The 15,886-nt window shown below is 42.7% G+C and overlaps 2 protein-coding genes across 6 annotated transcripts in view; one reads left to right on the forward strand and one right to left on the reverse strand.

Annotated features, from left to right (window-relative positions):
- The window catches only part of MIA3 (MIA SH3 domain ER export factor 3), a 59,059-nt gene extending 57,490 nt beyond the window's left edge, over positions 1–1,569 (forward strand). Inside the window, exon 29 of one of the 5 annotated variants that reach the window (XM_075530481.1) lies at positions 755–1,569. In XM_075530481.1, coding sequence (XP_075386596.1) covers positions 755–1,056 — 302 coding nt within the window. In that variant the 3' untranslated portion in view covers positions 1,057–1,569. The remainder of the gene's footprint in view (positions 1–754) is intronic. The other 4 variants (XM_075530480.1, XM_075530482.1, XM_075530483.1 and 1 more) reach the window with 4 other exon arrangements.
- Positions 1,570–2,801: 1,232 nt separating this feature from the next.
- The window catches only part of AIDA (axin interactor, dorsalization associated), a 59,366-nt gene continuing 46,281 nt past the window's right edge, over positions 2,802–15,886 (reverse strand). Inside the window, exons 7-10 of the mRNA XM_075530508.1 lie at positions 11,754–11,876; positions 9,206–9,328; positions 4,865–4,982; positions 2,802–4,726 (exon numbers count right to left, since the gene is read on the reverse strand). Coding sequence (XP_075386623.1) covers positions 4,630–4,726; positions 4,865–4,982; positions 9,206–9,328; positions 11,754–11,876 — 461 coding nt within the window. The 3' untranslated portion in view covers positions 2,802–4,629. The remainder of the gene's footprint in view (positions 4,727–4,864; positions 4,983–9,205; positions 9,329–11,753; positions 11,877–15,886) is intronic.

The raw sequence follows: 15,886 nt of genomic DNA on the forward strand, positions 1-15,886 counted from the left end.
AAGTGCTCACTGTCCATTTTGGGGAAAAGTGGAAGAGAGAGTCTTAAAAAGCAGCTAGAATTGGATGATGTTGTTAATGTTAGGTTGCGCGGAGTCGGTTCTGACTCATGGTGATCCAGTGTACAACAGAAGGAAATCTCACGCGGGCCCATGCCGCTGTCTCACTTGTTCCTGCCTTCGAGCCCACTGATGCAGCCGCCCCTCTGCTTTCCCAAGCGTGACGTCCTTCTCCAGGGACTGATCTCTCCTGACAACAAGACCAAAACGTACTAGCTCTGGTCTCCTCTGGTAACATGTCCAAGTGCGTGAGACCAAGTCTCACCATTCTGGTTGTACTTCTTCCAAGACACATTTGTTTATTCTCTGGCAGTCCGTGGCACTTTCCAAGTTCTTCGCCAGCACCATCCTTCAAATGCACCAGTTCTTCGTCTTTGTTGTGTCGTGTTCACATGCACAGCTGATGATGGGTCTCTGGATACCATGGCTTGGGTCAGGAAAGACCTTAGTCCCGACTTCATGAAGCCCTGGTATAATGGTACTTCCAAATGCAAACTGCTCTCCTGCGAGGTAGAGGCGGAGAGCTGCGTGGTGGGGAAAAGGCTGGAGCTAGGTGGCGCCCTGGATTGCTGGTGACTAAAGAACCACATTACAGCTGTGCCTGCTGCTTTCTGGTTATAAAAAATCGGTTAATACGTTAACAGGTCTAGAATCACCTTAATTTCGCTGTTAGTTACATAATTTTTCTTTTTTCCAGGTCCTGGTTTGCGTCCACCACTAGGTTTAAGAGAATACGCACCAGGCATTCCACCTGGAAAACGGGACCTACCTCTCGACCCTCGAGAATTTTTACCAGGACATACACCTTTCAGACCTTTAGGCCCAAGAGAATACTTTATTCCTGGTACCCGATTGCCGCCCACACCCCATGGCCCCCAGGAGTATCCACCTTCGCCGGCTGCAAGAGACTCATTGCCTTCTGGCTCTAAAGATGAACCCCTTCCTGCCTCCCAAAGCAGTAGCCAGGACTCTTCACAGTCTTTAAAACAGAGCCCGTAACTCCGTCCTCTGTCCTGTAGCCTGAGAGTGGGTGGTGCACTGTTGGGCTACAGTAACGGATTCTATTGGCTTCTAAAGCTAAAAGTTTATTTTAAAAAGTTTGTTTTTTGAACTAAACTGCGCTGGCAGTGTGCAATTTTGAGCCAAACAATTCAAGAATATAATCTCCTACCCCAATAAAGACCACCTCTTAAAGCTAGCATCTCCTTAAAACAACTTTGAAATGTGCAATAAAAAATACCTGTGTTTGTAGTTAATGTAGAATAGGTAATTGCTAAATGATTTAGAATGTCATGAAAAATATGAACATTTCCTGTGGAAATGCTTTAAGAACATGTATTTCCATTTATTGTCTTATTTTTGGCATATACCAGTTGATGAAAGAGCAATGGTGTTTATAAGCTTGATTTTTAAAAAACAGCTGGTCACAAAGACTTTAAAAAGGTTTACTAAAAGATCACTAAATTATCTCGATTGTTACAGTTCTTTGTAGTAATAGTTCATAAAACGTTTATTAATATTTCCAAGTGTCTATTGATTCATTGGGTTGTTTTCATGAGCTCTGAGCCATTTTGGAGACACACAAATGTGGGCTCTCAGCACTGAGGGGTGAGTGCCGCCCGGGGTGGTAGTCACTCACACAGTGCCTCAGAGGTCCAGCCTGAGTCCCCCTTGCCCTATGCAGATGGCCTCCTCCCATGTCAGGAAGCCAGCAGCTCTGCTGCAGCGGACACATTCCCGTGCGGGCTTGGGACCCCAGGAGCTGTCTGAGAGTGACTGCTGAGTGTTTACTAGCAAAAGGTTTTGGACCCAATGTGCTAGCCCTTCTACCCTTTGTGCATGAGGGCTGCATAAAAATAGAAATGTCATGACCATAAAATAACAAATTTAAAAAATATACGGAGTGTATTCTCTCTCCCATATTGTGCCTCTGATTTTGAGAAAACCCAGCAGAAGAGATCAGAGGCGTGAGAAAACTGACTCAGGACAGTCTGGTTTGTCCCTTCCCTGAGCTCAGCAACTAGACCTCACTTGTTGATAGCTGCTACTCCAAAATTAACATGGGAATGTTGACAGTATATTTAAAACCTTGTAAAGCTAAGCATCACATTGCTTCATAATCTTACTACTACATTAACTGTGTCTTTAAGGCAGTGCTCCAAAGAGCTAACTTTTCAAACATTTTAAATGACAGTAACTTGAACACAATTTAGTAAGCTTAAGGTCTAAATTATAAAATGCTAATATTATGTCCTGCTACACTATCTTCTCCCATTCTTTAAAGTTGCTGCCTCAGTACAGATGGGGTGTGGAGCATCCTGCATCAGAAGTTACATCTGTGACCGACACTATCTCTAGCTGATTGTGGCTCTGGGCTTTGTTGCTGTGCCATCTCATTTTGCAGAGCCACGGTATTTCAGCTTAAAAGCATTTGCACTATAGGTGTGGTTTGGTCATTATTTTCAGTGGCCAACGTTTTCATTGAAAAGTATTATCTGAATTTGTGGGCTGTGGAGAATTCTGTGTCAACCACTTTACAATAATCTCTCATTTTGTAATTCATTTCCATAGGAACCTAAAAAGCTAAGTTTATCACACAAAACTCAATTTTAAGTTTCTTTAATACTGGTGACAGAAAGGCTTCTGTAATTCATATAAAGCATGCTTATGTGAAGGACAGGAGATGCGTGTTCAAATAAGTTCGATAGGCACATCTTACTGTGTATAAGGAAAGAGAACATGGATCAGGTTTGCTACATTTTAATAGGCTTCTTTAAGGGATTACTTTTTAAGTCTCTTCAGCAACATCCAATAAAAGGTTCTGAGTACTCCACAGGGTACTGAGTGCTGCCAGGCACCTTAGAAATTTTACATAACATGGAGAAAACAAAGCTCTTGCCCCCAGGGGAGCTTACAGTCTGGATAATCTGACAATTTGCAGTCTTAAGACTTGAGTGAACAATGAAACGATTAAGGCAAATTCTTTATCCCCTATAGCGTAGGTTCCCAAACTTGTTTGGCCGGCCCCCTCTCCCCCCAAACAAAACAAAACAACTCAGCACCCTTAGGGCTGAGATTAGACCATAATCCAGGTTTAAACTAGGTATTGCTTTTGCAGCCCTCCAGGGATGGTCCCAGCCTCCCCTAGGGGGCAGTATCTCTTCAGGAAACAATTGCTCTAGACTAGAGCTACTGTGGGCTGAGATTCATTGTTTTAGAATGTGAATTAATCCAATTAATCGGACAGACAAGTCCAAATTTGAGAAGTCTTTCAGGCTCACATAGTCTAAACGAAAACTGAAAGTAAAGACGAGCTCTCTGGAAGTACAAGGGCTTAATTTCAAAGCAAACACCCCAGGGTTGACTAGGAGTGCACTGAGTAGACCAGGTACAGACCTGCACCCCCTCATGCTAGCACTGTGCAGTGAAGACAGTGAAGAGTAAAATACGTGGGGTCTATAGCTAACCCACAGAAAGCCCACCACACGCCTTAATGTTTTGGGTATCAAATAACCTCCTTAGGTACTCTGAAAGGTTTATGCCCCATTAAGTCAAAGGTAATGTAAATATTCAAATTATAATACTTTAATGACCTGCATATTTTCATACGGGTGAATGTCAGTATATCTAAATAGGAAATAAACGAAAGTACTATCTACCTACATCAGGGGAAAAAAAGTATCTTCTCATATCAGCATCTCATCGGAAGAGGTTTGCAGGTTTCTAAGGTTTCACAATCAGTTGTCTGATAAAACAGCAGTTCTTCCTGCAATATCTCATTATCTGACTACTTTTAGATTATACCATTTAGAAAACTACCTGTCAGCCACCTTATGACAGCTGGATGATACTCATAAAAAATTTGTAATTGTTAGGATTCCAATGATACGTCAAGAATCATTTATCAGGAAGAAAAACAATGTCATGTAGAAAATGCAAACAACAACATGACTAACACTATGCCCTTTTAAAAACAACCATCTGGCCATCTGGAACACTCGCTTCCACTCGGGGCACACTCCCACGCAGGATCCTGATCTGGCCAAGGCCCCGGTTACTGAGCAGGGAAACCGTCCCGGGGAGCTGAGAACACCCCGTATCCCTTCCCAGACTGACCACCTTGGGCAGCAGAGGGGTCCAAGCAGCCCTCTCCAAGCGGGTCCGTGCCCTCCTGGCCAAAAGAGCGTATTGACTCAAAGGTGAGCAGATGTGTAACTAGCACATTCTTATTGCTGTGTTAAGTCTGAAGATGAGCAAGTCCTACCCATAAGTGTTCCAGGAAATGGTAGGAATAGTGGTAAATTAGAAGACAGACTAATTGCACAAGTAAGAGGAAAGCAAAAAAATATTTCAAAATACAATTAAGTCCCTATCCCAAGGAGTTGCACATCAGTGAGGGGTGGACTTCAGTCTGTGGCACAGCCGTGCAAAACCAATGGGCTCTCTCTGGCCTGGGGCAAGGGAGCCGTGCTCCTTTTTGGCCTGTTGAAGGGTATGGATGCTACACAGAGCTATGATGGGCTTCTACGGAGAGCGAGCATTCACAGACGGTCCAGGCGGTGCATGTCAGGGTCACTCCTTGTGCAAAGTTTGATGTAGATGAAGATAGAGTGGTTTCTTGGTCAGTAACTGCAGTTTCTTTCTTTTAAAGTCAGTTGGTTTCTTGTATCTGTAACGACAATAGAAAGACCATTAAAATACTTTGATAACTCATCTATTCCCAAATTACCTTCTGGATAAGGGAACTAAGAACAAAGTCATACAGCCCTTATTATGTTGATACTAATAATTTGTTTTAATCACTTACAGTTCTATTACAATTGGCCCAGGTTTAATTTCATCCATCTCCATGAACGCAAAGCACTTGGTGCTGGTAAACCGTTTTTTAGGCTTGTAGTGTTTAAATTCAAAGAAGATAGCTGCACCTTAGGAATGTAAAAAGCAAAACACATAAGCCACAGAGTACATTTTTAGCACGTCAATAATTTTATTTGATGGCCAATGCATATGAATAAGCAACAGCTGGCATAATTTTCCAAAGTGACTGTGTCAAACAATCTCTCTGACAATATGGGTTATTGCATTGCTGTAGTTTATCCCGATCTCCAATTCACAGAACAGCAAAACTTCTTGAGCTAGGCTGACTCAATGGGTAGACATCTCAGACACAGGAGCATCATAAACTACTAGAGATCGTATGTAAAATACCACAAAAAGAAGTGGAGCGTACCGAAGTATGAACACTGCCCATAAAACCCACTGTATATGAGGTGTGCCTGTAAGAAAGTTCACAGGCAGCACAGGGGCTACAACAAATTTGAACCCAGCAGCAGCGCCACAGAAGGAAGGCGTGGCAATCCGCTTCCATCGGCACTACAGCCTTGGCAATCCTTTGAGGCAGTTCTATTCTGTCCTATCACATTGTTCCGAGGGGACTTCTAAAAGTTTGTAGAAAAAAACAATTAAAAACTAGTTGATTTTTCCATGAATTGTTGGAACCCCTGTTGTATGAGTCTGAATTAAGAGAAGAAAACTTATTTTTAACTACTTATTGTGAACTGGGTGAGGATTTTATAGAGCGGATTGGTTTTCCATCTAACAATTCATACACATTTTATTTCATGACATTGAGTACAATCTCCGCAATATAATATCAGGTATCCCACTTCCTCCCGTTTCCTGTTCTCATTCCTCCTTTCCTAACCATTTGCACCATTTGGGGTAAATGTCCTTGTCATCATCTCAAATGGTTGGGCTACCCTATGCTGTGTGTACCTCGATAACCTGTCTATTGCGTGGCTAAACTCTGAGCTACAAAGGTGAGTTCATTTCCAGACCAGCCGGGCGACTAACCCTGAGGGCCAGTCTATCTCGGAGTTTCACCAGGGAGTATGATTTTGAGTTTATAAGTATTTAAAATGCTACCTATTTCTTCAGGATTGTTTCACTCTTCAAAGCACTGTCTCCCCATCCACACACCCCCTCACCCTGGGAATTACATGAGGTATAAAGGCAGCACCCAGGGTGGCCTGGGACAAAGTGGTGAAGCACTCGGCTGCTAACCAAATGACTGGTAGTTGACACCGACCCAGTGGCCCCACAGGTCAAAGATCAGACAAGGTGCTCCCTTTGTCGAGTTCTGAAAAGATGATGCTCTTAGTCTAAAAAAAGCCGAACACCCCTAGAGGCAGTCCACTCTGCTACACCGAACACCTCTAGAGACAGTCCACTGTTACACAGGGTTGTTCTGAGTAGAACAATATGGAAGACAAGGGTCTATTGAAGAAGCCAAGTTCCAGAAGCTCACTTTTTAAGATTTAAAATACATTGAGAAGTAAGCTGCCTCATGAATATAGCCTAGAACAATTATTTCGTAAAGCAGCCAAAGAAACAAGGGGAAGGCTGTCAGGCCTCACGCTCAGCTGACTCCCTGTTATTGCTACCTCAGCACAGCAGCACTGTCTCTCTTAAAAGCCAGCAACATGTCTGACACTGTCATCGATGGTCAATAGAGCTTGAGAAGTGAGTGTGCATTCTTAGCGTTCGATTCCAAAGCAAGTATCTCAACTGTGAAACGGGGGAAGAAATGAGCAGTGTCAACTGGATGTGGGAAGGGAGAGGGGCATCTGTAATCACCCGTCTACGCCCACACACTAAAGCATGGTAAGTCTTGGACCCCGTGGCCTCCCTTCCCCAGGGGTAAGTCCTCCCACAGCTACAACAGAAGAGCTCTCTTCTGCCGCCACAGCTGGAGCAGGGCACAGTCTCAGACATTTGTAAATGATAGAGAACACTCCTACAGTCTCTTCAGGTATGGAACCTGGCTGCTCCTGCTCGGAGTCAGTGGGAAAATAACAGTCACCTTGGAAAACAATGGTAAGATCCAAATGTTATCATCACCTTGAGGAAGTGAAAAAAGCTTTCATAATTAAAGGATCTCGTTGTTGCCTCTCTGGTGTATACATAGCTTTGTGTTTATGCTACATAGAAAAAATCCAAACCAAAGTCCCTGCCATCGAGTCCATGCCGACTCATAGTGACCCTATACAACAGGGCAGAACTGCCCCTGGAAATTTATGGGAGTGAAAAGCCACGCCATTCTCCCACAGAACAGCTGTTGGTTTCAAATTGCAGAACTTGTGGTTAGTCATTCAACATGTCAGCAGGACCCAGCAGGGCTCCTCTGCCGCATATGAGCAGGAACAAACAGGGAAGTTCAGAGAGCCCGGCAGAGGCACTGAACTGTTTGTCCACAGAGCAAGTACGCTCACCAACACGGACACCAGGTAAGTAGACATATTCGACTGAAAGCTGGCAAGACGGAGCAAAGTCAAGTTGTGAATATTACTAGTTAGTCCTGTTTCAGCATGAGTATTATCAAGACCGCAATGTATTAAAAGCTCCTGAAACATTCCCCCTGCCCTGCCACCTCAGAACGCTTCTCAAAGCAATGGAATGAGAGCATCAGGGTGGGTTTGGTTTTTCCTACTGTTTTTATTCAGAAGGCATTCGTCCTTTTTCAAGTCCTCCAGAGGTGATCAAGCATGGACTATCTACAAGTGCTTCAGATACAGAGCAGCTTCTCAGTCCGTAGATGGGGTGAGCATTCGTATAAATATAAAAGGGTCCCAAACCCAAAGCCATCCAGTTGACTCAGACCTTGGGTAGGGTTTCCAGAACTATGAAACTTTACAGCCTCGTCTTTATCCTGTGAAGCCAGTAGTGGGTCTGAAGCATCAACTCTGTGGTCAGCAGTCCAATGCTTGACTGACAGCGCCACTGAGGCTCCTTTACAAGGTGCCAGATATTTCTAATAGTCTGAGATCCACTATTCTGAGTCAAAGGCAGCACTAACTTGAGAAGTAAAATATTTTAGAGGTTAGAGGCAACCGTTTCTAGAGATACCTGTCCATCTTGTACAAGTTCCCTACAGTGCTTGAAATTTTCAGAAACTAAACTTGAACCCATGGTAATAAGGGAGTTCTAATGTCTGCCTTTCAGAACACTGACATTCACACTGGGTAAAAGGCAGAGGGAAACATTTCATCCTCAGTACTGTCTAACTTGGAAATATAATGTCACCTTTATAAGCATTTGCATTTCCCTTCTGTACGATAAATTTGGCTGAAGAAAAGCTGGCTCTTTCAATTGTTGGACTTATTAGGGAGCCTAAGGGAGCTCCCTCCTTTGGAAAGGGCCAAGGAGCAAAGATAGCACTTTGAGGGTTAAGATGCATTTGACACAAGCCAGGGTGTTTTTATCACCTCATACACCTGTGAAAGCCTGGTGCTGAAGAAGGAAGACCAAAGAAGAATGGATGCATTGGCAATATGGTGTAAGTACCATGAACTGACAAAAGAACAAGCAAATCTTTCTGGAATTAGAGCCAGAATGTTCCTCAGAAGAGAGACTAGCAAGACTTTGCCTCACACACTTTAGACATAGCATCAGGAAAGGCCAGCCCCTGGAAAAGGGCATCATGCGTGGTGACGTAGCGGGCCATCAAAAAAAAGAGAGCCCCTCAACGAGGTGGGCTGACACAGAGGCAACAGCAGGATGGATCAGGGCTGGGCCGCGCTCTGTTCCTGGATGCATACGGTCACTCTGAGTTGAAGATAACTTGTGGCACCTAACAAGGGAGCGCCTGTTTCTGTAACTTTACTGTAAGGCCAATTTTCACATTGTTTTGTTGGGTAAGGCAATAATGCAATTTTACCAACGAAGTATGTTTTATTATCTAAAGGTGCCATTTGTTAGGTTGTTATTGTTGGCTGCAGTTAAGTGGGATCTGAGTCACGGCAGCCCTGTGGGTGGAGTAGAATTGACGAGTTAGGTGTTTAAGGCTGTGACCTTTGGGAAGCTTCCGAGGCACCTCTAGGTTGGATCAAACTACCAACCTTTTGACTAGCAGATGAGTGCTTAACCCTCTGCTCTACTTAGGGACCCCTGCCATTTACTATGAAACTAGATAAGTTCATCACTCCCACACACAATGTTTTCAATCTACGTTTCATCTACTGCAATGAAGTGCTGTGTAACACTGACTTTCGCCATATAGACAATGCGGTGGGGTGCCCTGGGCACACAGCCAGAGGGGAAAGGAGGGCTCTTTCTGGCCCTAAGGCACCATGTGTTCCAGATGACAAACCTTTGGTTAATTTTTCAACATGCTTCTGCAACTCAATGTCCACGTTAAAATGAACATATGTGTCTTCTTTTCTTGATGCCACAGGAGTATCTTGCACAGGGGTTAAGTCGATACCATTCAGATCTAGAGAAGAAAGCAAGTGTCTGTTAGGAGGACTTAACGTACACATGCGTAAAGGTTTGGAAACACAAAAACAAGAACAAAGCTACAAAGGGCTGTTTCCTAAAGAGCCTTGGAGAAAGCTAATTGGTGTTCAGGCTGCAGAAAGTATTGTCTGGTGTGAGCAGGCACCTGGAGCACTTCTGTCTCCACACAGGTGTGTGGAAGGAGGATGGGCAGAGACAGGTCTCATGGAGAGGACGTGGAATCTTGCCACAACCAGGTAGAAAAGAAAGCTAGCAAACAACATCATGTTCTCCTTAAAAAGAAAAAATTAAAAATCAGAGGTAAAAGGAGTAGGCTAAGTAGCCTGAGTAGGCAAAGGCGCCCCCTTGTGTGCAGAGGGTCAGCACTCGGTTCCTAACGGAATGGTCAGCAGTGGGGAACAGCCACTCTGTTACCATAAAGATTCACCATCTCTAAAACCCAGTGGAACAGTTCTCCTCTGTCCTATTAGTCACTGTATGTCAGACTCAGTAATGGGTTTTACTTAACATTTTTGTGGTCAAAGATATGTAACCAAGCATCACTTTTTTCTGCACTAAAAGTTTGGATGTGAAGGATAAAATACAGTGGGAAACTTGCCCCTCACTGGAAAGACATTAAGCCTCCATTATCACAATGCCCCTGCTGCATTTAAACAGTAGGCAGACATTGCCCAGGAAAACCTTTGATCAATAAGTAATTTTACATATGTGATTACCTAAAACAAATGAGCACGTTACTTCAGTAATTTCTAGAGATCTTTATGCAAAAACATGTTTACCAGTGATACAAAGGCAGCCGAAACTAGCATCCACCACTGTTGTTGGGTGCCGCTTAGTCCATTCGCCTCGTAGCAACCATCCAGGGCAGACCAGACGGTCACCTGTCTGGGGGCAGCTCTCCAGCACCTTCCTCCCATAGAGCCAGGGCTGGACTGACCTTTTGGTTAGTACCAGCGCTCCTTGCGTCTGCCTTCTTACCATTAAGCGTGTTTTTACTCCAAGTGTACATTCCTGAGTGAGACTTGTAGCTTTGCAAATGGCTTATGAAATAATCTAGGGGATAAAACAGCTTCAAGTAGAACATCCTTACAGAGCCGGTGTCAGGAATGCCCTGCAGATATGATGATAGGTCCAGTTCCACATGACCGCAATAAAGCAAGTCACACTTCATTTTTCAGTTCACCAGTGCATATGAAAGTTCTGTTACACTATACTATTGTCTAGTGTGTAATAGAATTTGAAAAAGTTTCAAATATCACAATAATGATGAAAACATGACACGGAGACACAAAATGGCTACATGCTGCTGGAAAAACAACACAGCAGTTGCTCCATGAAAGGTTGCCGTCAAGCCTCCATTTCGGAAAAATGTATGAAGGAGCTTCTGCGTGTTCATAGAAAGGGAAGGGAAAGCTAACGGAGTGTCCCTATGGGTTTTGTTTCAAGCCCCCTCTGCTCTGCGAAACACAAGCATAAGTACCCCATCAATGAAGCAGGCCTGTGTGCTAATATAGAAGACGCATCAGAGCATTGGTGTGGTGACCCACGGTCTGCACTGTCAGTTAATTCTTTTCTTTTAACCAAAGCTTGGGTTGTCTTAGATATTAATAAGCCAATGGGTCTGAATTGGCATCTGATTGATACAAGTTATTTCCATTTGTTATCAGCCCTTCTTTGTCGCTTTGATTTGCCTCAGCCTAGAGATTAATGTAAACCACTTGTACTGACTGGGCAGTTACGTCTAGAAAGCAGATGGCCGCGTCACTCAATTAGTTGCAAAGCCTGGTAAGTGCTGTGCAAACAAAGGACTGGAGATGATGCTTGGGAACAAGGAAAGAATTCAATCCCTATGGATTCCTTATCAAATAAGAGAACAGAGTTGTTTCCAAGGAATACCTGCTGGGAGGAAATACAAAGCCTAAGTGTAATTGTGCTTAACAATAATCATACCCTTACGGATAAAGCAATAGTTCACTCTTTTACTGCCCCCCCCCCCCCCCCCCCGTTATCCTCAGGGCATGGATTTTTGCAGCGGGCCTAATTTTCCTGTCTCCACTGAGGACTGACTCCCATTTACGCTGCACAACTCCTCCCCGGTGCGTGCAGATCTCTGCGAGAGGGAGGCGGAGGCCGAAGGTAGCAAGGAGGGAAATCAGAACACTGGGTTTGCAAAGGCCACACATCCTTGAAGGGGGGGGATTTTGAATTAACCATTTTTCTGAAGTCTGCTAATTAAGAACAGCAGGTATGCCTGATGAGCAAATGAGAAAGTGCACGTTATAAATAGGAAAGGGTTTTTTGTAAGTCTCTGAAATGCAAAATATAAAATATTTTCAGAGTCCCAATTATGAAGCAATGCTATAAAATGCCCCAGAAGAAAAAGTACGGATGGATTTCTTTACCCTTTACACTAACTGTGATATAGGGGTCGATGCACTGCCCGGCATCTTTCAAACCAATCTTCTCAATTCGGATCGTGAGTAATGTCATTCCAGGTTCTGATGGCAGCCGTGGTAATAAAGTACCTGGCAAAGGGAAACAGCAGTAAGAAGTGGCCCCACCAATAACTCCCAAATAAAGACTTTAACAAACAGAGAAGATACAGTCTTGCTCTCAACAGACTTCTTAAGAACCCAAGCGTTGGGGTTTCCATGGCTCCCAAACATTGACATTCCCTTTAGAGACAAATGCTTAAGATGAATCTGCCTTTCAAAACCTTGTATTCAACACTAAAGCAGAATTTACCAACTCAAGCTTGTTAAAAATTCAGCTCACCCCAGGAAGCCCACATATTTAATATGCATTCAATATACTCATACAATCTTAATATTAAGTGGTAGAACAAAGACAGGAAAGGCTTTTAAATGCTTCTCCTTAAGTTGGAGAAGTTTGATATCAACAAATTATTCAGCTACTATTGACGGAAGAAGTCATTTATAAAAATAATTAAACACTTTTTCAAAATAATCTCCCAATCTTGTCTGCATTCAATTCCCTTGAGGATTAATACTTCTGAGATTGCTATATAAAACCATAGAAACAAGTGTATGTTTGAGATCTTTATCCGTCCATTACTTTTAACTAAACCTACCACCTAGAGCTAACTACAAGGGAGCACTTTTTGAGTGAAGAAAAGATGCAGAGCTTGCTGGTTTCTTTTCCTTGTCATCCGTGGAGACCGATGCCAGCCAATGACTGATCTATCCCGTCCAAGTTCAGTATGGATCCATCCCAACCCCACTGCTTTCACCCGATTCGGACTCACAGCGCATCCCTCTACAGCTTTTCCGAGGTTGTACATTTTTATGGGAACAGACAGCCTCATGCGTTTGAACCAACTTTCTACTCAGCAGTCCAACACTTAGCCAGCAGTGCGGCAGAGCGCCTTAGTAATTGCACTAGAGTCTAACATGTACAAGTATGTGGCTGATCGTTTTCCAGTTTCTATTCAACGATGTGCTATCCTACTTTTAAAGATGAAGTATTTGAGGCACATGAATCAATCAACTAACTGCAGTAAAACAAATGAACTGTACAATTACAGATGGGTGAATTTTAGGATAGGAGAACTATCTCAATAAAGTCACAGTGGTTCATATGTTTTGCAATTTCTCTAATTCTGAGAAATATGAGAACACAGAAAACGTAGGCAATGGAAGCTTCCCGACACTGCTGCGGTGAGCCTTTAGTGGGCCAGGGATGACCACCTACACACAAACGGATCCTGAAAGACCTTCCCCACGGTCGTCTTTTGACCAACTTTTACAAGGCACCTCTGTCGGAGCTTTGGACTGGACTCTATATGATGAGCTTCAGGCAATTGACAAATACAAAGACCTGACATTTTCCTCAAAAATATGGGCGAATTTATTTACTGATTTTTTTTCTGGAGAAAGATTCAGAGTCTTACCAGATTCTCAACGAGGTCTTTTCCCAAAAAAGGGCCTTAAAAATTGCTTGAGAAACTCAGTATTACTCTGCATAGAGATAAGGTTTCAGCTCTTGTTATTTGTGGGGAAGGTTTGGTTAAGAGATTCACTAGAAATATAGTTTCATTAAACTCAGTTTTTAAACAGCTGATGATAATATCAAGTGAGCTTTAATTTTCCAGTCTGTTTTCATTATCACAAAAATTCAAATGCCAGTACTTGGTGAGAGAACAACTTTAGCTGGTGAAAAGTTAAATCAAACAAACTCGCTGCCATCAAGTCAATGCGGACTCATAGCGACCCCTGTGGGTTTCTGAGGCTGTTTACGGGAGTAGAGAGCCCAGTCTTTTTCCTGAGGATCTGCTGGTGATTTTGGACTGCTGACCGTGCATGTAGATCACGGCCCAGTGCGAGACAGCTACATTACCAGGGCTCCTGGTGAAAAGTTTGAAGTATAGTAACAACAACAAAAACGAAAATGTTCAAAACGGGACACTCCTGGCTTGTCTCCGTACCCTTTCCTTCTGTGCCCAACATTTCTGCACACTTCCTTAATGCTCTAGACCAGTATTTCAAAAAATGGGAGACACTGCCCCCTTGAGGGCACTGAAGCAATCCAAGGGTAAAGGGGAAGTCCAAAAATATTGCTATAAAATCATAGGAACGTTTACTGAACCAAAATGCCAAAATGTGAAGCTATTGCTTCTCCTGTTTCTCAACATATCCTCCGTCTAGGTCTATATACTTCTGAAGGCCGTTTTTCCCTTTCCATAGCCCTTTCTTGAAGAATTCTGCACTCTTCAGTTTACACCATGTCAAAACGGCAGGTCTAGCATCTGGAGGGATTCAATTCATGTTCCTTTTCGGTGTTCTTGAGTTTTAGGAATAAAAAGAAGCCTAAGGGGTCAAGATCAGGACTGTAGGGTGGATGGGGTAAGGTTTCCCAACAAAATCCTCCTAGGACAGCCCTTTCTGCCCAACGAATACTGAGCACGGACACTGTCCTGCAGCAGGAAGCAAGTTTCCCTGCTTTCTTTCTCATCAACATAGTCGATCATCAACATAGTTGATGGTTTTCCATTTTCTTAAAACTCCTTCATAAGAAGCACCCAGGGCTGTCAATCTAAATTCCTCCAGTGGAGCCCTCCCAGTCAGCGTAACCTTCTGCGCTGACCACTCTGCCTTGGACTCTGCCAGGAGAGCCCCTTGGCAGCCACCATGGGACTAGATCTTTTCTTTCTTTCTTATTAGCAAAGAGTCCTAAGGGAACTAAAACAAAGGCTTTATTACAAAGAGAACGTGTTTGCAGCCAGCCGCTGCTCCCAGAGACATGCCTAAAAGCACATTTTGTGTGGGGAAAAGTCATGCATGTATAAACGTGGGACCTTAGCAACAGTTGTTTTATTTAACCTCATATAATCTATATAATTTTGCACCTTGTCTTTTCACTTAAAATCCCTATCAGTTTATCGAGATTTTCCTAATCATCTTCTTACTGTAGTAGTGAATAAACCAGCCAGTTTCCTACATAGGGGCATTTAGATTATTTCTAATAGTCTATTATTACAAATGATACTGAAAAAAATATAGCCTGTTACATGGAAGTGTATCTTCAAAATAAGTCCTAGAAGTGGGACTGCCAGGTCTAAGGGCAAATGCATCTTTGGTTGTTGTCCTTAGATACTGCTGAATTCCCTCTAACAGGACTCACCTATGTTGTAGGCCTGCTCCCTGACACTGATAAAGGAGTTATCTGTTTCTCTACAGTCTCAAAACCGTACCACAGTGGTTGTATTTTAGATGTCTCTTAATATATGTGATGCTGATGATCTTTTCAGGTATTTAAGGACCATTTGCAGATTTTTTTCTTTCAAAAATCATAGAAAAGTTTTGAAATTTTCCACGACTTGAAGCCCTCTAGTACAGCAATACCTCCAAAAGCATGAACCTGTGTAAGATGGAAACCTGTCAGAGAGGGAAGACAAAGTTATTTTCCACAACTTAAGAGTGATAGAAGTAACAAGACTGAACTCTGTTGAAAGTAGAAAACTTCAGAGATCCAAAAAAAGAAAGCAGTTCTGTCAAGTTCCAGCTCTCAAGGGGTCTGTGTACGTACACACACACACACACACACACACACACACATTTTGTGAACTGTTCTTTTCTCTTATGAAATTTCCTAATTATAATTTTAATTTCTGTAACTTTTAAAATATTTTAAGATCTACTTATATTTATCTTTTTATTTGGGAGATATGGCTTTTTAAAATAGTGAATATATGACTGTTTATCAACTTTTAGAAGTTAATGATCTTGGGACAGGAGGATCCCATCAGACGGAAAAATGAAGTTAGATTCCTAGCTCATTGGCATTAATATGTAAATATTAATTAAAAATAGATTGATGATCTAAAAATAAAACTCATAAAACTCTTAGAAAAATGCATAGAGGTGTATCTGCATAAACTTGACTTTGGCCAGGTGTTCTTAATTTGACCACAAAAAGCATGAGAAACAAAATTAAAAGCAGCTAACTTGTACTTCATCAAAATTCAACACTTCCACACATCAAAGGACACCATCAAAAAGTAAAAATGACAATTTAC

Source organism: Tenrec ecaudatus, chromosome 1 (assembly GCF_050624435.1).
Source record: "Tenrec ecaudatus isolate mTenEca1 chromosome 1, mTenEca1.hap1, whole genome shotgun sequence".
NCBI lineage: Eukaryota > Metazoa > Chordata > Mammalia > Afrosoricida > Tenrecidae > Tenrec > Tenrec ecaudatus.